Below are 23,811 nucleotides of genomic sequence, written 5' to 3' on the forward strand. Positions count from 1 at the left end.
AGCACCAGAGGGCAGGACAAGAAGCAATGGATGGAAACTAATCAAGGAGAGAAGCAACCTAGAACTAAGAAGAAACTTCCTGACAGTTAGAACAATTAACCAATGGAACAACCTGCCTCCAGAAGTTTTGAATGCTCCAACACTGGAAGTTTTTAAGAAGAGATTGGACAACCATTTGTCTGAAATGGTATAGGGTTTCCTGCCTGAACAGGGGGTTGAAGACCTCCAAAGATCCCTTCCAACTCTGTTATTCTATATTCTATTGACCACCAAGTTAGATGGCTTTCATTGTACATCTTCTTTAGGGCACCAGACAAGGTTGGAAACTGACCAAAGAGAGAAGCAACCTGGAATTAAGGAGAAAGTTCCTAACAGTGAGGACAATTAAACAGTGGAACAGCTTGCCCCCAGAAATTGTGGGCGCTCCATCACTGGAGGTTTTCAAGAAGAGACTGGACAGTCACTTGTCTGAGATGGTACAGGTTCTCCTGCTTGAGCGGGGGGCTGGACTCTAAGACCTCCAAGGTCCCTTCCAGCTCTATTCTATTCTAAAATTCTAGATGGAATGGGACAACTTGCCTCAGCCAACTTGCTGTGGTCAACTCACCATGACCAACTACCACAGCCAATTTGCTGTGGCCCACTTGCTGCAGGACAACTCATCACGGTCAACTCGTAAGATAACTTGCTGTGGGACAATTTAACAATTATATTTAATTATTTAAAAAAAATATTTTTTTTAAAAAAATTTGCAGTTCACATTTCATTTGGTCCCTCCTTTTGCATCCTTTCTTTAATGAATCTATTCCACTATTTCTTTCATATCAGTGTAACTCTTGTCCTGCAGCAAGTTAGCTATGACAAGTTGTCCTGCAGTGAATTGGCAATGGCAAGTTGGCTGTGGCAAGTTGTCATAGCCCCGTTATTACACTCAAGCTAAAAGGCTAATCCTGCATTATTGCAGTCTTACAAATTTTAATTTGGGATAGTTTCAAATCAGCTACTGGTGGGTTCCCTGTTGCCCTTTTTTCTCCCACCCAGCATCACATCTAGGTGGGAAAAATAACCAACAGTTGTTGTACAAAATGTGTGGTGGGACAGAATTTAGGGGCCTCTGGGTACCACCTCCCAGAGTGTTCAGTTAATTTTTAATTTTTCTCCCCAAACACATAGCCATTTCCTTTGCAATCAACTATCCTATGTAGAGAAGAAAAAAGGCAGGATCCAAAAATGTAACTATTGTTCACCACTCAAGGGCAGTTCCACCCACTAAACCGGCTAGAGTAAAATACTAAACTAGAATGACCATTGTCTAAACCTAGATAAACTAGAAAAACCTTCTAGTTTTCTTATATGCAGCAATTCAACTGTAATCACCTAAGCAATTAAGGTTAAGTCTAAGTCTAAATTTATATCAAACAGGTACTGTCAACATTCTGACACTCCCTTTGCTTTGACTAATACTGTGAAACCTTCCTTATACAAATTATATGGCTGTTATATCCCAAACGATTAATATTAAAATGGATAGTATTTCTTTGTCCCTGACTCTTCTTTGCAATCTTCCTGTCTCATGCACATAAAGGAGAGGTAAATATGGATAAGCTGACAATGAAGAAGAACATCAGCAGCTCTCTCCAGTTCTGCTTCTGCTACAATAGCTGACATGCATAATTAAGACTGATTGACATCTATGAGCATTGTGTTGAGGAAGAAAAAATTGTGAAGTCATCATCAACCTCCTTAGCCCATATAAATGTCATCACTTTATATATTAGGGGTAATTTATTTATTTATTTATTTATGAGACTTATATACCGCTTTAAGTGCAAGCACTCTCTAAGCAGTGTACACCAGTAAGCAATGTATGTATATATTTACATTGCCCCCAACAATCTGGGTCCTCATTTTACCTACCCGGAAGGATGGAAGGCTGAGTCAACCTTGAGCCGGTGAGATTTGAACCGCTGACCTGCTGAACACAGTCAGCTAAAGTGGCCTGCAGTACTGCACTCTAACTGCTGCGCCACCTCCGCTCATAATGCATATGTTTGCTAGTATCATTATAATTTATTACTTTCCTCATTTTTAATTTATTTTCAGAGAATCAAGATAGTCTGCAGGCCAGCTACTGCAGAAAGATGGCAAATAATTATGACATCGTGCACACTGGAAGACTCACTGGTTATCAGATAAGATAAGATAAATGCATTCAGTTTTTTTCTCACAATTGATCAGGGGGAAAGACAAAATAATCCCCCCCCCTTTCTGGAATCCCTTCACATCTTCAAACGCACTTCTACAGACTTTCTGAACCAAATATTGGGGAGGAGATCAGAAAAAGAGAGGCGTGTCCTGTTTTGTAAACTGAAGTCTGAATGTGTGACTTCGGATATCACTCTGCAATTCCTGAATGTATTTAAGTAACTACTCAAGAGATGGGAGCTTGATGGTTTTGTCTTACCTTTCATTTGAATAAAATCCATAGGAAGTAGCTGCAAAAGAAGCAGAAAGGAACAAATGGATCTGAAAATGTCCACATTCCATGATTAATTATATATTGTAAGTAATTCAGTAATGTTTGGGAGTGGGAAATAAATCAGCAAGATAGCATGTGGAGTCCCATAATACAATCCGCGCCCCTCTTCTACCTCTGTATGATGTTGCCAAAATGGCCACCAGGAACTGCAGTCCTAGCAATGAAAATTCCTATTGATAAAGTGCTAATAGGGCTCATAAGAACGCCAGGAATTGCAGCAAAAAATGTGGCTTTGCTTAACTATAGAGTCTTATAAATGTTTAGAACTTAATCAGCATGGAACTTCTGAGTTTTTTGAGGTCCAAAGGGCACAACTAGGTCTGCTTACATTAAACATCCAAGAGATACATAGCAACCTGAATGCTAATATATTCTTGCATAAGCCATCGTAACTAATATTATCACTTGCTTTTAAGGTATCAAAAAGACTTTTGTTTTGTGCTGCAAATACTAGCATGATTCCCATATTCAGCACCTTAAACAGGATATGTTCTATAATTTATAATGAAAAAAAAGAGTATATTATCCTCTATGGCAGTGGTTTCCAATCTTTTCTATGGCCCACACCCTTAGGAAATGTTTGCTAATGTTCGCACCCTGTACAAAAATAATTGTGACTCATGACTCATCACAAAGGAACACAAGCCACTCTTTGTTGTATGCCCTGAAATTCTATCCTGCACACCCTGGGAGTGGAGCACCCCAGATTGGGAATCCCTGCTCTATGGATTCATATATATATATATGGCTCTGAGAAATGCCAGCAATCTGTTCCATATAATACGCCCTTTGTACAACTTTTCTGGCATGGTTAATAGTTTGATAATTTATTTGTTGGGCTGTCTACATGATTGTATTTATTTGTAACACTAATAATAATTAGTGTAATAATTGAAATATAATAATAATCCCAAAATATCTGGCGCATCACTTAAGCATCATTAGCATTGACAAAATCAGAATCAGTCAATTGCAAAAGGCAGCTTTACTTAGAACAATGAACATCCTGAGATGATACCATTAACACCATCAAATAACCACATCTGCCTGTTCCAGGACCTTAGAAAGGACTTGGTCTCTGGATAAAAATGCCAAATCCAATCTAAACTATAGTAATATATTCTGGGATGTTAGGAATTAGGATTATCTTAAACTTTCAGGTATCTCACATAATGCTAAAATAAGGGTTTTGCTCAACGAATGATGTAGTTTTCTTCCGGTTTTTACTGTTTTTGTTCTAATAATTTTGTAATGAACTGGAGTTCACAAAACCTTATGCCTTTTAATAAAATTTGTTAAGTCAGAAAGGGTGCTATCAATCTCTGAGTTTTTGGCTACCATAAAACTATTTTCCTACATTGTTTCTGAAATGTGAAGCCCAATAAATTCATTTTCTAAAAGATTTTCTGGATGGCTGCCCCACAAGGGGATGGGGAGGTAACTATTTTATTTAGTTAATTATCAGTTGGGGGGTTAAGTGGCAAGGTCAGTTCCACTGAAATATAAATTCTAGCTATCACAGCAATAAAAAAATTAAATAGTACATGGGTATGAATAAAAGAAGTAAAAAGACTAGCTGTTATCTCTAGATTTCAGAAGACAAGGCTTGTTGCAACTTAGAACTAAGGAGAAACTTCCTGACAGTTAGAACAATTAACCAATGGAACAACCTGCCTCCAGAAGCAGTGAATGCTCCAACACTGGAAGTTTTTAAGAAGAGACTGGACAGCCATTTGTCTGAAATGGTGTAGGGTTCCTGCCTGAGCAGGGGGTTGGACTCGATGATCTCCAAGGTCCCTTCCAACATTATTATTATTATCGATCATCGCACAGTCAGCCAGATGTTCAGACTGGATTTGGCATTTTGTCTACCTATCGAGTCCTTACCCAGGACCTGGGATAGGCAATGTGGATGTTTGATGGTATTACAGATATCGTCGCAGGATGGAAGCAGTTCCTAATAAGGCCGCCTTTTGCAATTGACTAATAGCGAATTTGTCAATGCCAATGGTGTTCAAGTGGTGCTCCAGTGTTTTGGGATTGCACCTAAGGAGCCTATTACTATTGGTACTACCCTTGCTTGCTTTTGCCACAGTCTTTCTATTTCTATTTGTAGGTCTTTGTATTTTGTTATCTTCTCCAGTTCTTTCTCTTCTATTCTGCTGTCTCCAAGCACTGCCACGTCCACTATCCAGACTTTTTTGTCTTTCTTATCGACAATTGTTAAGTCTGGGGTGTTATGTTGCAGGTGATTTGTCTGTTTGAATTCTGAAGTCCCAGAGCAGTTTAATTTTATCATTTTCTATGACTTTCTCTATTTTATGATCCCACCAGTTTTTGCTTACAGGCAAATGATATTTTTTGCAGATCTTCCAATGCCACATTGTTGCTACTTTGTCATGCCGCTGCTTGTAGTCAGTCTGTGCAATCTTCTTGCAACAGCTTACCAAGTGGTCCACTGTTTCTTCAGCTTCTTTGCATAGGCGGCACTTACTATCTGTTGCTGTCTTCTCAATTTTGACTTTATATGCATTTGTCCTTAAGGCTTGGTCTTGTGCAGCCAGATTAATCCCTCGGTCTCTTTCTTCAATTTTCCTGCTCTTAGCCATTGCCAGGTCTTGTTAATATCTGCTTTACCAGCTATTTTTTTTAATGTATTGGCCATGTAGTGCTTTGTCTTCCCATGCCTCTATTCTGTTCTCCATTTGGTCTTTCTTATAGGCCAGTTTGGTCTCTCCATAGTCAGTAAGACTTCCTGATATACTAATTTCAGTGCATCTTCATAATTGTTCTTCAGATATTCTTCCAAAGCCAATTTTTCTTCTTCAACCATCTGATGTACTTGTAGCATTCTACGCCCACCTATTTGCCTTGGTAGATAAAGTCTGTCAATGTCACTGCGTGGATGAAGGGCATGATTCATTGTCATTATTTTTCTGGTCTTCCTATCCACTGCTTTTAGTTCTGCTTGAGTCCAGTCCACTATTCCAGCTGGGTATCTAATGACTGGAATTGCCCAGGTGTTGATTGCCTTTATGGTATTTCCTCCATTGAGTTTGGACTTAAGATCTTCTTCACTCTCTTGATGTATTCACCTCTAATCTTTTTCTTGACTTTAATAATAATAATAATAATAATAATAATAATTATTATTATTATTATTATTATTATTATTATTATTATTATTATTATTATTATCATCACTGCTTCTGGCCTTCCTAAGTTCCCAAAGAGTAAAAAAAAATAAGTAACTGAGCATTACATGGATTGATAAGCAAATTATTAATGGAATTTTCAGAAAGTTACAAAATTGGTTTTTTTTTTAAGTACAGCATTTTAAGTGTAGCATTAAATACATTTGTTGCACCCAATTTGTAAGCAATGAGAAATGACAGCTATGCTCAAATGGTAAAATGAAAGATGATCTCCATAAAATCCACCCAGCTGTGCAAAGTGCTCCCTTGCGGTGGAATCATTACAATCTTATTGCCTTTTAAACAAAGAAAAAAAATTGAACGATCCCTCCTCCTGCGAGAGGGATCTATTTAGTCAGGAGAATGATTATAACTTGCCCTTCAAGCCCTTTTTTCTTAAATCAAGTCAAAAATAGTATCTTTGCTTTCCCCTCCTGCGGAAATCCATTCTGTGCATTAACTGGATCTCATTCTGCGAGGTGTCATAATTGCAATGCACAATAGAGGGCAGGTTCTACCCGGAAAGACGGCGGCACTTTAGTTTAGACGACGTTCCCTTTACTGACCCGATCGTGGCTCGACCATCCTGCGCGAGAATACTTCTGCTTCCCCGACTTCACGCCGCAGCTTGCAATTGTAGAAAAGCGGGTGCTCGGGAGCGCACCTTGCGTTCTTCTTTGTTTCCGTCGCCACGGCAACCTGGAGACTCACTGCTCGCTCCATTTGTTTCTCTTTCTCTGAACTTACTTTCTGTGCCGCGGGAGGGCGCGTAAGATCTGCAGGTATTATTCTCAACAGTGCAAACAGTCCAGTCACTTTGGCTGGGCCTTCGATTTAATTGCAAGAGATTCCATGCAACTATTCACACTGCTTTCCTTCCCTTTGTTACTATATCTAACATGAATATTCACTGTCTGTTTTCGGTGCTCTAAGACTGTTTTTCTAAACCTCAGCAGCTTTAAGCTATATGGACTTCAACTCTCAGAATTCCTCAGTCAATATGCAACCTGGGGAATTCTAGGAGTTGAAATTCACATGACTTAAAAGTTGCTGGGATTGAGAAACACTGCTCTAAAAAACTGAAAACCAAGAAAAGGACATCAAACATTTCTATCACTTTCTTGAGAATGCATTTGTCTTAGTAAAATAAGCGATAATTGCAAGGAACATGGTACGATACGTTTATGTCAGTAAAATGCACAGTTAAAGAAAAAAATATTCTGGTTTAATAAAAAAAGAAAATTTTAATATTCCAGCAGAAAACATTTCTAGAAAAGTTTGGTACAGTTTTTATTCTTACAAAAAAAAATTGAAAATTTTTAAAAACTTTGTTTTAAAAGCAAAACCAACATTTGTTACATTTTCTTGCCAATGTCAATATAACCTGGCCCTACTACTACCACCAAATATTTCTTAAAGGAGAAAGAATTTTATTGCATTGATGAAAGTACCTCTGTACTGAAAATTGCAACAATACTGAGTGGGATTAGATCACAGGAGCTACCAAGCTTCTCCAGATAAAGCCATCAAAAGTTATGAAAAATATCACATAGTGAATGAGAGCATAACCTTCCAACACCTTCCTCCATTGTTAACATTTAACAGGAAACCTTTCCCAGCAATTGTCCTTACCCCCAATTCATAGGGCCACACTTTTACACTGAAAAATCCAGGCTTGTGGTCTTACACAGAAAACTGGATGGAGGAACTGTTTTAAAACATTACCACTCTATTTTAAAAGATGACAACCCATTTTTGAAGATTACGTTTTGATCTCTTGGATCATTCTGACTAATGCTTTAAAAGTGACAGCTTGGTTATGTGAAAATCGGCAAACAAAAGTGCTTATGGAGGCTTTTGGTATCGCATCTGAATTGGCTGAGAACTTTTAAGTACAAAGCCAGATTCATCTTTTCATGAACAGCTTTGGCCGCAACTTTTCTGAATGTAAATAAATATTACACAATAAAAACAAGACATATAATGTAAGAAAAATAAAGTCACTATTCCAATGTTATGTGGGGTACTTAAACTTTTCAAAATACTCAGAATTCTTCAAGGAATTTATATTAAGACTTATAGTATTATTAAATGACTAATCAGTGTAACAAACAGAAGTACAAAGCCATGAGATAGCATGACAAATAAATTATATAATACAATATAATTGGAGATGAAAGCCATATGAGCTATCTAAAATATATCAACCAGCTAAGCCTAAAATCAAATCAAAGTTGTTAATATTTTCACAAAACTAAAATGTCACCAATATGAGTTTATAGCTTGTGGAACCAAGTTATATTTGTTACAAATGGAACAAAGTGGCATAATTGGCAGTCTAATGGATGTTTAAGGTGCTTCCTGCTTAACAACCACTCATTTAGCAACCATTTTTAATAGTAGTAAAGTTGGAAGGGACCTTGGAGGTCATCTAGTCCAACCCCCTGCTCGGGCAGGAAACCCTACGCTATTTCGGACAAATGGCTGTCCAGTCTCTTCTTAAAAACTTCCAGTGTTGGAGCATTTACTGCTTCTGGAGGCAAGCTGTTCCACTGATTAATTGTTCTCACTGTCAGGAAGTTTCTCCTTAGTTCTAGGTTGCTTCTCTCCTTGATTAGTTTCCACCCGTTGCTTCTTGTCCTGCCTTCAGGTGCTTTGGAAAATAGCTTAATTCCCTCTTCTTTATGGCAGCCCCTGAGATATTGGAATACTGCTATCATGTCCCCCCTTGTCCTTCTCTTCGTTAAACTAGACATACCCAATTCTAGCAACCGTTCCTTATATGTTTTAGCCTCCAGTCCCCTAATCATCTTTGTTGCTCTTCTCTGTACTCTTTCTAGAGTCTCAACATCTTTTTTACATCGTGGTGACCAAAACTGGATGCAGTATTCCAAGTGTGGCCTTACCAAGGCATTGAAGAGTGGTATTAATACTTCACGTGATCTTGATTCTATCCCTCTGTTAATGCAGCCTAGCACTGTGTTGGCCTTTTTGGCAGCTGCAGCACACTGCTGGCTCATATTTAAGTGATTGTCTACTAGGACTCCGAGGTCCCTCTCACAGTTACTACTATTGAGCATGGTGCCACCTATGCTGTACTTGTGCATTTGGTTTTTCTTGCCTAAATGTAGAACCTTGCTTTTTTCACCATTGAATTTCATTTTGTTAGTTAGTGCCCAGTGTTCAAGTCTGTCCAGATCCTTCTGTATCTGAAGCCTGTCTTCTGGAGTGTTGGCTATTCCTGCCAGCTTGGTGTCATCTGCAAATTTGATGAGTTCCCCATCTATCCCTTCATCCAAATCGTTGATGAAGATGTTGAAGAGTACTGGGCCCAGAACAGAGCCCTGGGGCACCCCACTACACACTTTCCCTCCATATAGATGCAGTTCCATTGAGGACCACTCGCTGAGTACGGCCGGTCAGCCAGCTACGGATCCATCTGGTGGTGGTTCTGTCTACCCCACATTTTTCTATCTTGTCAAGTAGTAGGTTGTGATCTACTTTATCAAATGCCTTACTGAAGTCCAAGTAAATTATGTCCACAGCATTCCTCTGATCCACTAATTTTGTCACTTGGTCAAAGAATGCAATAAGATTTGTCTGGCATGATCTATTTTTGACAAACCCATGTTGGCTTTTAGTAATGACTTTGTTTGCCTCTAGGTGTTCGTTGATTCGTTGTTTGATTATCTTTTCCAGGATCTTCCCAGGTATTGAGGTCAGGCTGATAGGTCTGTAATTTCCTGGATCCATTTTTTTTCCTTTTTTGAGGATGGGAACTACATCAGCTCTTTTCCAGTCCTCTGGTAGTTCCCCTGTGTTCCAGGATCTTTGAAAAATATAGTTCAGTGGCTCCGATATCACATCTGCCAGTTCCTTGAGAACTCTGGGGTGTAATCCGTCTGGTCCTGGCGATTTGAACTCATCTAGGCTGGACAGGTGCTCACTAACGATTTTCTTGCCTATCTTAACTTGTGTTTCTGTTTTGTTTTTTGTGGCACTATTTTTGATAGGTTGGTCTGTTTTTTCCCTTTGTGTAAAGACAGATGCAAAAAATGAGTTAAATAGTTCTGCTTTCTCCCTGTTGCTTGTCACCTTCTTGCCACTTCCACCCACTAATGGACCAATCATTTCCTTCACTTTTTTCTTGTTTTTTACATGTTGAAAGAAGCTTTTTTGTTATTTTTGACTTTGGTCGCAAGCCTTAGTTCATTTTGAGCCTTGGCTTTCTTCACTTCATCTTTGCAGGCTCGGGCTATTTGCTGATATTCTGACTTAGTTATGTTCCCCTCTTTCCACTTTCTATACTTGTCCTTTTTATCTTTCAATTTGTCAGAGAGTTCTTTATGCAGCCATGCTGGTTTCTTTTGAGAGCTGTTATTTTTCCTCTTTGTTGGTATTGTGCTAGACTGTGCTTTTATTATCTCATTTTTCAAAATTTCCCAAGCTTCTTGAGTTGTTTTCCCCTTGAGGATTCTCATCCATGGAATCCTTCCCAAGCCCTCTCTAAGTTTATTGAAATTAGCTCTCTTGAAGTCCAAGACTCTAGTTTGACTGTGTTCTATTGGTTGTGCTTCTATAATGTTGAATTCTAATATTGCATGATCACTTCCTCCCAGGGTTCCTATGGCTCCAACACCGTCTATCATTTCATCTCTGTTAGTGAGAATTAGATCCAAAATGGCTAATCCCCTAGTTCCATTCTCTACTTTTTGGGAGACAAAGTTGTCTGCTAGGTTTGCCAGGAACCTGTTTGATCTTCCACTTGGTGCGGAGTTTGTCTCCCAGTTGATGTCAGGGTAGTTAAAGTCCCCCATTACTATTGTGATGTGCTTCCTACATACCTTAGTTAGCTGACTAGCAAAAAGTTCATCTATTTCCTCTGTTTGGTTGGGTGGTCTGTAGTATACACCTATGGCAATGTCATTTGAACATGTGAGACCACTGAACCACTGGTACTTTTGCCTAGTCCTGGAATTCCTACCATTGTAGCATTCCACACTCAGACCTTATTTGTTGATTTAAAAAAAAAAAAAAAAGCAGGTTGCAAATGGCAACCATGTCATATCTTTGCTTACTGACTGCAATGATTTCCTTAACCACAGCAACAGGAGTGCCAGTAATGTCTTAGTTAATCAAAGGTTAGGTTTCTATAATCCTGTATAGATTTGGTGACTATCCCAATTTATTGGTGTCAGCCAAGAACAGATTTTCACACTGTAATTAACAGAACAAAAGGTAGCTATTGAGTAATATTGGTCCAGAGCTCAGATATGAGGTGCTTATCTTGTCTATCTGGTAGAACTTTTAGCAGAGAATAAAGACAGCATGCACGCCCTAAAAACCAGTACTATAATAAAACATCTTTAACTGCCTCTTATTTCTCTTCTTCACTCTTATTTGCTTTCAGCCTAATAATCTCCCTCTTGCCCCTTCAAATGGTGCCGGTATCAGGTATAAGCAAAGAAGCGGTATGCTGGGGAGATTCAGGGTGCTTGGCTAATGACTGAAAAGGAGCATGTAAAAGGATGGAGGAATTAAGTAATTGCTGCTGCTATCCTGTACATTTAAAAAATAGTTTTTTGCAACTTGGCCATTATCCTGAATCTCTCATCACAATTCTTGACTACCAATTATGACTAGGCAGCCATTGATATAAAATGCCAGTATCTAGCATTTTCCATGTCTTTCTTAGAAAGCCAAGCCAAGCAATCAGTCTGAAACTTTAAATGCAAGAGGAATCATATGAATAATTTGCATAAAAATTCTATTGAGTTTTTATCAGCTAATAAATTGCACTAATTTAGCTATCCACATATCCAGAAATAAAGTAACAGATCAAATTTTGCAGTGATTCTTCCTTATTCCTTTCATTGAAACAAATGTGACTATTTTTGCCTCTTCCTATCTTCTTAATACAAATAAGATTCTTATTATTATTAAAATCTTAGTTGAAGTCCACGGGTCATAAACTCTCACTAAGGAATTATAGTCTTTCTTCTGCAAGACCTAACCACTACAGAAGTTGCCAAGTTTCTTGAAATAGTTATGGATGATAACTGGTGATTCCTCTTCAATGTTACCTCAAGGGTTTTGTTTTTCATTCTGTATTTTAAATTTTGAATTTTATTGGTGTATTTTCAGTTCTGTTTTTGCTTTGTCTGAAGTTCTGTGGTTGCTAAGAATGTAAATCATGTGACCATGGGATGCTACAACAATCATTAAGTGTGAAAAATGATCATATAGTCCCCCTTTTTCAGTACCGTTGTAACTTCAAATAGTCACTAAATGAACTGTTGTAAGTCGAGGACTACCTGTGCCAGAAATATTTCATGATAGGGAGAATCATTGCTGAATTGAGCACTTCTGTAAGCTGGGTTAGTATAGCCTTGGTTCGAACACAATTCTTACAAACCAAGGATTGGACTGTTTATTTGAACAATGGATTGGAGTTTGATTTGACAGTTCTGAGGTAAATCAGTCACTTTTTTGAACAGTGGCAAAAATTTTAGAAGTACCCTTGATTATACCAACGATTTGTTTCAAACAGTTGACCTATGATTTAAGAAATTGGGTTGCTTAAAAAGAATTTCAGGATTCCTCTCCACTTTTAAAATTTATGGAGAATTCCAAAACAGCTGTTATTTGCACAGGTTACATTCATCAGCATTTACTGTATTAAAAATTAAAATGGATATGTGCTGCTGTTACTGCCTCACTTCATTTGATGTATTTTAACATCAAATGAAGTTTTGTTTTTATATTGTTTTTCACCATAAGCTGGTACATAATTTTGATTTTGCAGACTCCTGAAAGGATCACACTGAGAAGCACTGTACTAGCCTCTTATTGGCTGGTATCTATCAGATGAGGGACAAAGCAGATGGGGGCAAGATTGAGGGGAAGTTGTCCTCATTCTGTAGACTCAAAGAAAAGGAGTCTATTAATGGTAAGTGATCACTTTCAAGATGGAAGCTAATACTAAAATTTAAACAGTAAAGGACTGGATCTTCAGAAATCGGCATGTACTTTACAATAGAAGTCACTCTGGAGCCCCAAAAGGTGACTTTACCCTGTCACAAAGACCTTCAGGGCAAATTTTACCAATTGAAGCAAACTCCACTCTACCCATTCTCCTATCAATTCTCACTCATTCTCTATATTAATGCTCTTATGTTTAGATTTCCAATGAACCAACCCAATTAGACAGAAGCCTGGGATGTTAAAATGCTGGAGCAGAGCCTCATCACTGGCTCCTATGCTACCATTAAAATCTACTATTATTAATACTGGCCTTAGCGATTTGGGCATTTGATTGAAAAGCCAGTTTTGAAGGTCTCAATGCTTGATTTGAGAGATACGACTTTGAGGGATTAAACAGTAAATAAACATTAGTGAGGAAATTGGTAGAACCAAATGCTAACTGAACACACATTAAAGCTGGTGAAATGTGAGTATGCAGTTTACTGGAGATTAAGATGCTTATATCTCATAGATTTTCTCTAAGATATTTTCTGTCCCTAACATTTAGACCACCACTTCTATAATCAAGTCCCTCATCATTGCTGCCAATTATCCTCTTCTTTTTTCTTCAACATTTCCCAGCATTATAGACTTTTCAATGGTCCATCTTATGTTTAAAATATAATTTGAACTTGGTCATTTGTGCCTCAAGTGAGAGCTGTAGATTTTTTCTGTAATCCATTAGTTTGTTTTCTCGTCTAATCATGATATTTTCAGAGGTCTCCTTGAACATCAAAGCTCCAAAGTTATCAATACTATATCCTATTTCTTTTAATTCCAGGATGGAATTCTGCAATACTGTTAATGAACAAAACTGAGATAATACTAAGAAAACTGTGGAGTAGTTCTGCATAACTATTCTTTCTTGGAGTGTCCCAAGGAAAGATCAGGAATAAGTATACTTCTATATATGTTTTCCATTAAATTTTTCCCCAAGTAAGAAAATAATTTATAACCCATACAGATATTTGAACATGAAATCTCTAGTCCCTAAAATACTCATATGGTATAATCTTTTCTCTATGCCTTGAATATAAGAGAAAATCAGTATTTAGCTGGGCTAACAACTTTGGCCTCCTCTGAAGTGCTACTTTTTTTAAAAAAAGGAAAGCTGGCACAGAAATATACATTTAAATTGAAGGAGTGATTAAACATGGAACAACCTTCTAGAAAAAGAAATAGGTTTCAGAGAAATACATATTATATGTAGAAATGTTGGGCTCTCAGGAGAGTACTGGCCTTCTTTTTTCTAAAGCACTTCTAAACAAAAAAAATATCATTTCTTTCAGTTTCAAAACCATTTTCATAGCAATTCTATATCTAGGGTTTGATGCCACCAAGATCTGAAGAGACGCTATTCATAGTTGCTACTGCATGTCCTATTGTGGCGTTCCATTCCACCTCATTATCACAGAGTTTCTGACATCAGCTGTGCAATCAGTTCCCGGGTATCTTTCAAGCCGGAAGAGATCTCTAAGCCTTCCTTTGCCACATGTGTACCAATCAGAAATATCTTCCTTTCGTCTCCAATTTCAGATAAAGCCAAAGCGTCATGAATGTCTGTGATACAATGTGCGCCTTCAAGATCCTGTCCGACAAAAGAAAGAAACATATTTATCTATTCAGTTTGGCTTTTTCAAAGCAGGGTTGCAATAATCTCTCTCACAGATCTGTCAAAACACCTAGTAATACTGTGAAGAAACAATATTCCTAGGGGCAAAGAATTGTTTTATTATACAAGCTTTTCATGGGATGGGCCCTTCACACCATATATAAGTAAACTAAATTAAAATATAGGCATTCAAGAAAGACCAAATTTACTGATGACATTTGGGCTACTCATGCTGTCATGTCCCAGCAGCAGCATTGCACTGGGGGACATCTGTAGGACTGTGGTAGATGCATAAGAAATCTAACAAATCTGAAGGAAGGCTGCTCCAAATCTTAGCTATTATATTTGTTTCCTATTTAGATACAGATGCAATATGGAAACAGTTGTCTTCTTCCATTATTTCTTTTCAATCTACTTGCTGCTTTGTAATTTCTTGAGAGTGTCTCATCCAAGTTTTAACCAGATCTGACTCTGTTTAACTTTCCCATATAATGTTCCTTACATGGAATCTTTTCAGAATGGAACCTTCCCCATTGCTTTTTTTTTTTTCACTGAACTTGTAAAAGACAGTACATAGTGAAATATTTCTCAGGGTGATATTCAAATTTATTAGGTTTATCCCTGAATGAATAAAAATCAGGAAGACTATGGTAGCACCTTTTCTCTCTCAGCCCTACAAAGGAAGTAATAGCAAACTAGTTCCAAAAGATTTGCAAAAAAAACCCCTGCAAAGACTAATTTAGGCAATAATCAGCAATTAACAGTGATTGAAAGTGTGTGTCCATACACATACACAAGATTAAAAACCCATTGTGTTTGTTAATATTCTCTGAGATATGGATATGAATTCAACAATCTCTTGCTGTATGATGCTAGAGAAATTTGATAGCTCTAAGATAGCAATTTTAAATTCTGTAATTGAATATCCTAACGGATTAAAATGCTGCAATATTACTTTGTCCTCTGTTGAACAGTATGAGATCGTTTCAGTTACTTATTCTATCTGTTCTATCTCTGAAGTCTGGAGCAAGTGACCCCATCTTCAAAGGGCTTGTGCTTAATGCAATCCCTTTTTTTGTGCACAATGGAACCTTTTGACAACTTAGCTTACACCTGCATCTTAACTAGTCCTATACAGATTTTTGTTGTGTGAAAAGATAAAAGCAATAAGCAAGCCTTGTGGTAAAGAAAAGTTATCTGCCTGGATCTTTTCAGTTTCAAGTTCTAAGTTCACAGTTCTTACTTGTAAGACAAAAGACAAAAAGGCAGTCCTTTTTTGCTGCACCCCCTCCCAACCCAGAGGCTAAGAAACTAAACCCCAAATGAGATTCAAGCAAAATTCTTATACATTAATCTTCTAAGGACAGCATAAGACTTTTGGCACGTGATAGGTGACTTGCTTCAAGTTTCATTGTTTTTGTTATTGTTTTGATAACATGATTTACTGATTAGCAACTATCTTAAAAGAGAGAATAAGTAAGTAGATTGCACCAAAATAATAGAGATTATGAGGAGATGGATGGATCCCCTTCCTATCTGCAGCAATAATACAACAGAGCGACAGTAGGCGATTTCTGCTCAGCATTTGTATTGGGAAACCTTACAAATTTCTATGCTGCCCTTTACCGCTACAGGAAGCTACTGAGATGATAATTTTGATATTTATCTATCATTTTTTTATGTTATCAGTTTTTAAATAACATCGAACCCTTCCTTCTCTTGAGCATCTAAATTAGGAGATCTATTGGTATTTGAGGGTTGCTGTTACTGACCATAGGTAGTCTCTGACTTATGACCATATTTGGAACCTCTAACTGGAACTTCTCTTGCTCAGTGAGGCAGTCCTTAAGTGAACCACACCTGATTTTACAACCTTTTTAGCCACGGTCATTGAGTGAATCATGTGTTCATTAAGTGAAGCAGATCTCGTTTCCCCCACTGACTTTATTTCTCAGAAGCCATCTGGGAAATTTACAAATGGTGATCACATGACCCTGGGAGGCTGCAACAATTGTAAATCCTTGCCGCTTGCCAAGGGCCCTAATTCTGATCATGTAACCACAGGGATGTTGTGACAGTCATAAGTGCGAACGTAACTCAGCATGGTCATAACTCTGAATAGTCGCTAAATAAATGATTATAAGTTGAGGACAACAAAAGCAGACTCTAAGTTAAATTAGAAGATAAACTGCATAATAAAAAAAATACATTTTACAGGATTTTAGAATGTGTTTGTTCACTCCACCAGGAGACAACTAGGATACTTTTAAAATGAAAGCCAGAACGTTTTGAAGAAGAAACATTACCTAATATGTTACTGTTTAGCTGGCTTTGGCAAATATCTTAGTAAATGTAATCACATCGTGACTTCTGTCTCAACAATTGCCTCTTTAACTCTGAGATGTAGTCTAATGATTTTTCAGATTGAAATAATCCCGACTACAGTAATTATACTAGAGAATAGCAGTCAGTATTTAGGTTTTATAGATAAAAATCATACATGCTTTGCCATGTGTAAGTACTGGAGGTTTGTAAAATATGGGTCAGGAAGCTTGTCAGGGATTTGAAGCCACTGTACTTTACTGTATTAGACTATACCAGTGTTTCCCAAACTTGACAATTTTAAGGCATGTGGACTTTAACTCCCAGAATTCCACAGCCAGCATGCCTTAAGTCCACATGCCTTAAAATTGTCAAGTTTGGGAAACACTGGACTATACTATTACTATACTCCTATATGGAGAGCCAGTTTGGTGTAGTGCATAAAGGCACCAGGCTAGGAAATGGGAGACCATGAGTTTTAGTCCAGTCTTAGGCATAAAGCTAGCTGGGTCAGCTTGGACCAGTCACTCTTCTCAGTTGTAGGAAAACTGTAAAGGGCAAACCATTTTCAAAAAATATTTGCAAGAAAACTATAAAGACTAGACCAGGTAGTCAGCAGTAATCAAGACTGAGTTGAAGTCACAAAACAAGCAATGCTACCATACACTACTCATGTACATCATGATATAGAGGAGTATAGTAGCTAGGCTGCTGACTTTGATTGAGAACAGCTGGGCTCATATTTTGCTAGAAATAAAAACCAAAAGGTCATTGTCTTAACCAAACCATTATTTTTACTTATGGGAAATGCAGCATAAATAATAATGTGATGCCATTAAGACAAATTGATTTCAATCAATGACCACAACTGTATGTCACAAGTGAAACTTGATCCTTTTTTTTTCCTGCACTGAATCATTATAGAAATCATTTAATGACACTCTTATTATAGTATTTAGGTTTCACACACACTCACCAGAAAGCTACCCCTTCTGCTCTGGGTTCTACAGCTTATACTTACCTGCTTATTGGCTAGAATCATTACTGGCAATGTAGAGTTATTATGGACCAGCTGATGAAGAAGTGTTTTGGCAACTGGGAAGCGTTCATGATCTGCTGAGTCTACAACATAGATCAGCAGCAGGATTCTTGGCATATACATCTTCCAATACTCTCTTAAAGACTCACTGCCCCCAACTGTAAATCAATAATATAGGAAAACAATCAGCAGTTATCAATTAAAACTCCCATCTACATACCAAAACTTTCAACAGGAAGCAGCTGCATTTCAAATTCATTTCCCAGAAATGCTAAAGCACACGATAAAAAATCTTCCCAACAGTTATCATCCATAATTCAAAATGTAGCAGAAAAATACTAAGGTTAAAGTGCATACATTCAATTGGAATTAAGATATAAAGAATAAAAAATGATTCTATTTAATAAGCAATGGATGGGATGGATCTTATGATACAGCAGCTTTTAAATTGAATGTTTGTGTGTGTGATTGTGTGTGTATGTATAAAAATAAAATCTTGTGTGACCCAAATCATATTCTTCTAAACTTTTTCTCTCGTTCTACAGTTTAACTCTTTAAAAGTGAAATCTAAGTGTAGGAACCAAGATCCAATAGGATATAATCTGCTGAGTTTTATAATTCCTTTCTTTGTTAGAATGTCTTTATTTTAATAATTATACAAAGGTAACATAATTATTATAATTCAGTTTGAAGTATTCCTAGTATTTTGGCTCAATGAAGAAAAAAGATAAATTTTATTAGATATAAGTATTGGCTTACATAAAGTAGTTATATTTATTGGAAACAAAACTTTAACACAACAGTATTTCATCAGGGAAATGGAGGGGGAGATTTCTACAGCAGTGTTTCATTGGGAAGACATAAAATAGATGATTTTTTTTTTAAAAAAAATGCTTCTTATAAGATAGATATGCTTACTTTCTAGGAATTCCATCTTTGTTTCTTCTGTGTTGATACACACTGCATTGAAACCTTTGGTGGGAATTGTGTTGCGCTTTACTTGGTTAGTTGCTAGTGAATAGAGAACACTGGTTTTTCCAGCTCCATCTAAGCCTAGAACCAAGATTTGCTTGTTGGATGGTTTATCCTACAGAATAAAAGACCAAACAATTATCAGAAAAGATAGATGTAATAAAAGTAAAACCTGTGTGATTATTGTAATATTTAGTAGACATTTGAGCAAATAAAATAATGAGCGAAGCCAACGTAGTCAACTTTACTTACTAGTTACTAACCATACATATTATACCCACTAGACCAGTGGTTCTCAATCTGTGGGTCGGGACCCCATTTGGGATCGAACGACCATTTCACGGGGGTCGCCAAACCACGCTGTCTGCCATTTTTTTCCCTTTTCCTTAGCTGTCCTACTCCCTCTTATTGGTGGCCACACCCACTTGGCCACACCCCTGGGGGTCACCACAACACGGGGAACTGTATTATGGGGTCACAGCATTAGAAAGGTTGAGAACCACTGCACTAGACATAAATTGGTTAGAATTCCATGTCAGCATAGTTACATTATTCAATGTAAATACTATACCTATCAAATGTTTTAATTAGATTTATTTTGGCTAATTCAGCATAAAATTGTTACAAGTGACAAAAGGTGTTTAGAAACTGAAATAGCTATTTTTCCAAATGTTGTTATAGCAATTGTTGAATGATAATTCACTGTTTCTGATCTTAATTGGAGTAGGTAGGTGGGTTGACTGATACTTAAGAATTCTCAGCAGACAAGTAAAAGCAGAAAAGTTCACCTAGAAATCTAGACATTAGAAACCTATAGAAAGGGACTATCATTACAGACAAGCCTATAAACAGCTATCTAAAATATGCATATTATTCTGAAAACGTTACTGATATTATCATTTACAGCTGGGATAGGTATCTGGTGATCCTCTAGTCTAATGGTATCTGGTGATCCTCTAGTCTAATGGCAGCCAATATAGCCAAGGATGCTCTGAGTCATAGCTCTACAAATCCAGTCTTCTAGGAGTTGGGCTGCCTTAACAAATCAAACGTATAATAATAAAAAAATCCAGAGGGTCAAATGTTTCCTGTCCTAAAAAATCATAATGGTTACCAAATCCACCAGCAATTACATATCAATACAGGCACCTACAGGGTTGTTGTAATTGTTGTTGTTGTGGAGAAAACAGGAAGAGAAAATATTAGATATGTTTGCTACCTTGAGTTATTTATAAGAATAATAAAGATGAGAAATAAATAAAAAACAAGTCATTCAGAACTGAACTAATTCCAGTTCTATTGTAGTAATTCTTGCAGATGTTTGGGGTCATTTTTTTGCTATTATATGCTTAAAAAAACACCAATTACCAGCTTTTAAATTGTCCTTTTAGTCTTATTTTTCTATTTTTGACAGGATAACTATGTACTTTTTCCATCTAAACAGTAGGTCAATTCCTTAAAAGTTAACAATTGTTTTATTATGTTTATCCTGCCTTTATTTACACATGCACATACATGAAATAAGATCAGATAAAACAGCATAAAATTGTTTAGAAAACTTAGCAATTCGAAAGCATGCAAATACGAGTAGATACAATAAATAGGTGCCACATCAGTGGGAAAGTAACAGTGCCCCATGACATCATGCTGGCTACATGACTGCGGAAATGTCTTTGGACAGTGTTGGTTCAATGGCCTTGAAGCGGAGATGAGCACCGCCCCAATAGTCAGTAACAACTAGTGGAATAAAATCCACAGGGACTCTTTTACCTTTTATTATAACAATAAGGGACTTAAATCTCATTAGTCTGTCTGCTAGAACAATACAATTTTACTCACATAACTGTGAATTAAGAGACTCAAAAAAAAGTCACTCTGACTTTAAATGGACAAAAATTCTAGGGTTGTTAAAAAAAAATACCTTAAAGAGTACTGAGATCTTGTTCATATGATGTTTTTTAATCACACAATATGTGATAAGATCTGCTGCTAAGCTTAATCTTCTAGAGTTTCATTTCATTGGAACAGATCTTAAGAACTTGAATATTCTTAAGAACATTAATTACTAAGTGAAGAAAAGGATATGGGTACACAACAGCAATGAAAGAAACAATTCCAAATGGCTCACTATTAAGTTGATCTGGCATTCAAATTGCTAATATACCAAGATAAAACAAAGGAGGGCTAACCCTCTGGAAGGTTTCTATTCTTATCTCTTTCCACTCTGCATTAATAGGATTCTACCTGACTGATTTTATCTAAGCCTTTCATGATCTCAAAGAGATAAATAAATCTGTAATGGTTAAGATCTATGCCTGCTTTCAGATAATTAAAAGGTACCAGGAGGTTAGAAAATCTGGAGTTAGACTCTTGGTCACTTTTCACCCTCAACATTGGTCCAAAAGCTAAGTTTGTATAAACTTCTTAGAGTAGAAAAGCTACTAGTCGATGTATAACTTTTTAATAGCTCCTTATTCAAAAAAATTCTTCAAATGCAATCAGGTTGTAATCAAGCCTGCAAACAAAAGAGCATCATGTGCTATGACCATGCTTGGTAGAACATTGTGAGGGAAGAATTGTTTTTGTTTCCAATGCCTCAGGCAAAACCCAAACAATTTCCAAACAGATAAGAATCCAGCAGTAATAGAAAGAGATAGCTAAATGTCTATAGAGATTCTCAGTCATCCAGGTAATAGTTGTCCCAAAGGTGCTTTTTCAAGAGGCAACTGGACTTTGTTTTTCGTTGAAGATGTTTCGCTTCTTATCCTAGCACTCATCAGAGCTGAAGAAGCTTCTTGGATGAGAAACGAAACATCTTCAAAGAAAAATAAGAAAGTCCAGTTGTCTCTTGAAAAAGCACCTTTGGGACAATAGAAATGTTCCCATTGGGAAACCAGAGTTGAGGTGTAACTTCTTGCCATAGTTTTCAACACCTGTTCTTCTAATGCCGGACATAACTAGGAGACACCCAATTCTTCTGTTAGAGTAGTGCTATATTGGCACATTTAAACTAACTCCCCAATTAATTTTAATTAATTAAAATTCTACATTAATTGAAATAAATTTGATCTAGTTTAACCTAGTGCCCCAAGTAAATCTATCTTAAAATCCTTACAAATTATACCTTACAAAATTATGCTTTACAAAAACTTCTAGAGATTATTTCCTGCGAGTGACCGTTAGAATCAAAATCAACTGCCAGATTCCAAGTGTGGGATAAAGCACGATTTGTTTCCATTATTCTTCTTTGATAAACTCCCATCAACAGTGTGGTCTGATTCCACCCGTGCTTATTCAGGAGCAAATGTTTTGACTTCCAGGATGCTGACTCCCCCAAATTTTAACCCAGCACCTAATTTTAAACCCAACAGCCATCTTCTTTAAAAACAAACAAGAAAAAAACAACAACACTTTTACAACTCTTTCCAGAAAGTAGATGTTGAACTGGTTTTGTTCCCGCGGCTTTCCTCTTTCCAACCAGAACAGTATAGTGAGATTATGAACATTTTCCAGAAATATACAGTTTTCAGAACCATTCTTCCTTCACTCAATTTAATGAGAAAAAGGAAGAAATAGCAAACGCTTTACAATTTTTTTTTTTTTTTAAATTACAAGTAATTAACAGTTTTACCCGTTCGATTTCTACTGACAAGAACCGTGCCTAAATGCACGGGACTCTAAATTGGAGCTTTGGAAGTTAATTCCCCCGCGTTCACTACCTGTCCCGCCGGCGGGCCTGTGCCTCTTCCTTGCACACCGAGCCGGAGCCGAGCCTGCTGATTTTCGGGTCCCGGAGGCTCTTGAGAGGATAAGTAATTGCGCCAAAGAGCATAGGCGACCCCACCGGTGACTGCAACCGCGGTGCCCACGAACGCGAATTGCCGCAGGCTTCCCGCCATTACCCGAGAGAAGAGAGTTCGGGCGGGGCGGGACGCAACAAGATCGGGGACGTTACTTCACTCCCCTCCGCTCCGGAGGCGGAGCCCGATGGCAAGGCCCGCCCTTTCTCGTTGGGGTTCCGCCCCGCTGCGTCCGCAACAGCCTCTGATGGAAGGAAGTTTCGTGTTGTTCCTTTCAAGCAGACGAATTTTACCTTTGTGTCAACGCGCGTGTAGGAATTGGAATCTAAAACATTATTCTCGCTGCTCGTTTGCGGAGCAGTTATTCCCGCTGAAGCAAGCGGGGTGGCTAAGTGATAAAATCTCTCTGATGCTCTGGGCAGCCAAAGGATTGCTTTACTAAGAGCATAGAATAATAGAGTTGGAAGGGACTAGAACAGATAGGCAACCTTGGCTCTTTTATGACTTGTGGACTTCAATACCCAGAATTCCTGAACCAGCCATGCTGACTCAGGAATTCTGGGAGTTGAAGTCCACAAGTCATGAAAGAGCCAAGGTTGCCTACCTGTTCTAGTCCAATCCCCTGCTCGAGCAGGTGACCCTATACCATTTCAGATAAGTGGCTGTCCAGTCTCTTTTTGAAAGCCTCCAGTGAGGAGCACCCACAGCTTCTGAAGGCAAGCTATTCCATTGGTTGATTGCTTTCACCGTTAGGAAATTTCTCTTAAGAACTAATTCTAGGTTGATTAAGATGTGTGGACTTCACATGCTGGCTGGGGAATTCTGGTAGTTGAAGTCCACACATCTTAACATGGCTAAGGTTGACAAATACTGGTATTGGTCTAGGGATCAAGATGGGTCAATACAAACCTCCGTACTCCACTTTCACTGTACACAATCCTTTGTTGTTGTTGTTAATTGCGAAGTCGTGTCTGACCCATCGCGACCCCATGGACAACGTTCCTCCAGGTCTTCCTGTCCTCTACCATCTTCTGGAGTCCATTTAAGTTCACACCTACTGCTTCAGTGACTCCATCCAGCCATCTCATTCTCTGTCGTCCCCTTCTTCTATTGCCCTCAATCTTTCCCAGCATTAGGCCCTTCTCCAGTGAGTCCTTCCTTCTCATTAGGTGGCCAAAGTATTTGAGTTTCAACTTCAGGATCTGGCCTTCTAAAGAGCAGTCGGGGTTGATCTCTTCTAGGACTGACCGGTTTGAACGCCTTGCAGTCCAAGGGACTCGCAGGAGTCTTCTCCAGCACCATAGTTCAAA

The 23,811-nt window shown here is 37.8% G+C and overlaps 2 protein-coding genes across 6 annotated transcripts in view; both read right to left on the reverse strand.

The window, feature by feature from the left end:
* The window catches only part of THEGL (theg spermatid protein like), a 42,725-nt gene extending 36,290 nt beyond the window's left edge, over window positions 1–6,435 (reverse strand). For 2 of the 5 annotated variants that reach the window (XM_039345224.1, XM_039345221.1), the window contains exons 1-2: window positions 6,300–6,435; window positions 2,465–2,495 (exon numbers count right to left, since the gene is read on the reverse strand). In XM_039345224.1, coding sequence (XP_039201158.1) covers window positions 2,465–2,495; window positions 6,300–6,318 — 50 coding nt within the window. In that variant the 5' untranslated portion in view covers window positions 6,319–6,435. The remainder of the gene's footprint in view (window positions 1–2,464; window positions 2,496–6,299) is intronic. The other 3 variants (XM_039345220.1, XM_039345222.1, XM_039345223.1) reach the window with 3 other exon arrangements.
* A 4,321-nt stretch (window positions 6,436–10,756) lies between these two features.
* On the reverse strand, window positions 10,757–22,670 carry ARL9 (ADP ribosylation factor like GTPase 9). Its single transcript, XM_039345225.1, has 4 exons — window positions 22,421–22,670; window positions 18,648–18,816; window positions 17,712–17,887; window positions 10,757–14,344 (listed from the first exon to the last, which is right to left on the reverse strand). Exons 1-4 carry the CDS (start codon window positions 22,598–22,600, stop codon window positions 14,165–14,167), a joined length of 705 nt encoding a protein of 234 aa, XP_039201159.1. The 5' UTR covers window positions 22,601–22,670; the 3' UTR covers window positions 10,757–14,164.
* Window positions 22,671–23,811: the final 1,141 nt, after the last annotated feature.

This window comes from Crotalus tigris, unplaced genomic scaffold, assembly GCF_016545835.1.
Source record: "Crotalus tigris isolate CLP2741 ecotype Arizona unplaced genomic scaffold, ASM1654583v1 scf7180000017946.1269602, whole genome shotgun sequence".
Classification (NCBI taxonomy): domain Eukaryota; kingdom Metazoa; phylum Chordata; class Lepidosauria; order Squamata; family Viperidae; genus Crotalus; species Crotalus tigris.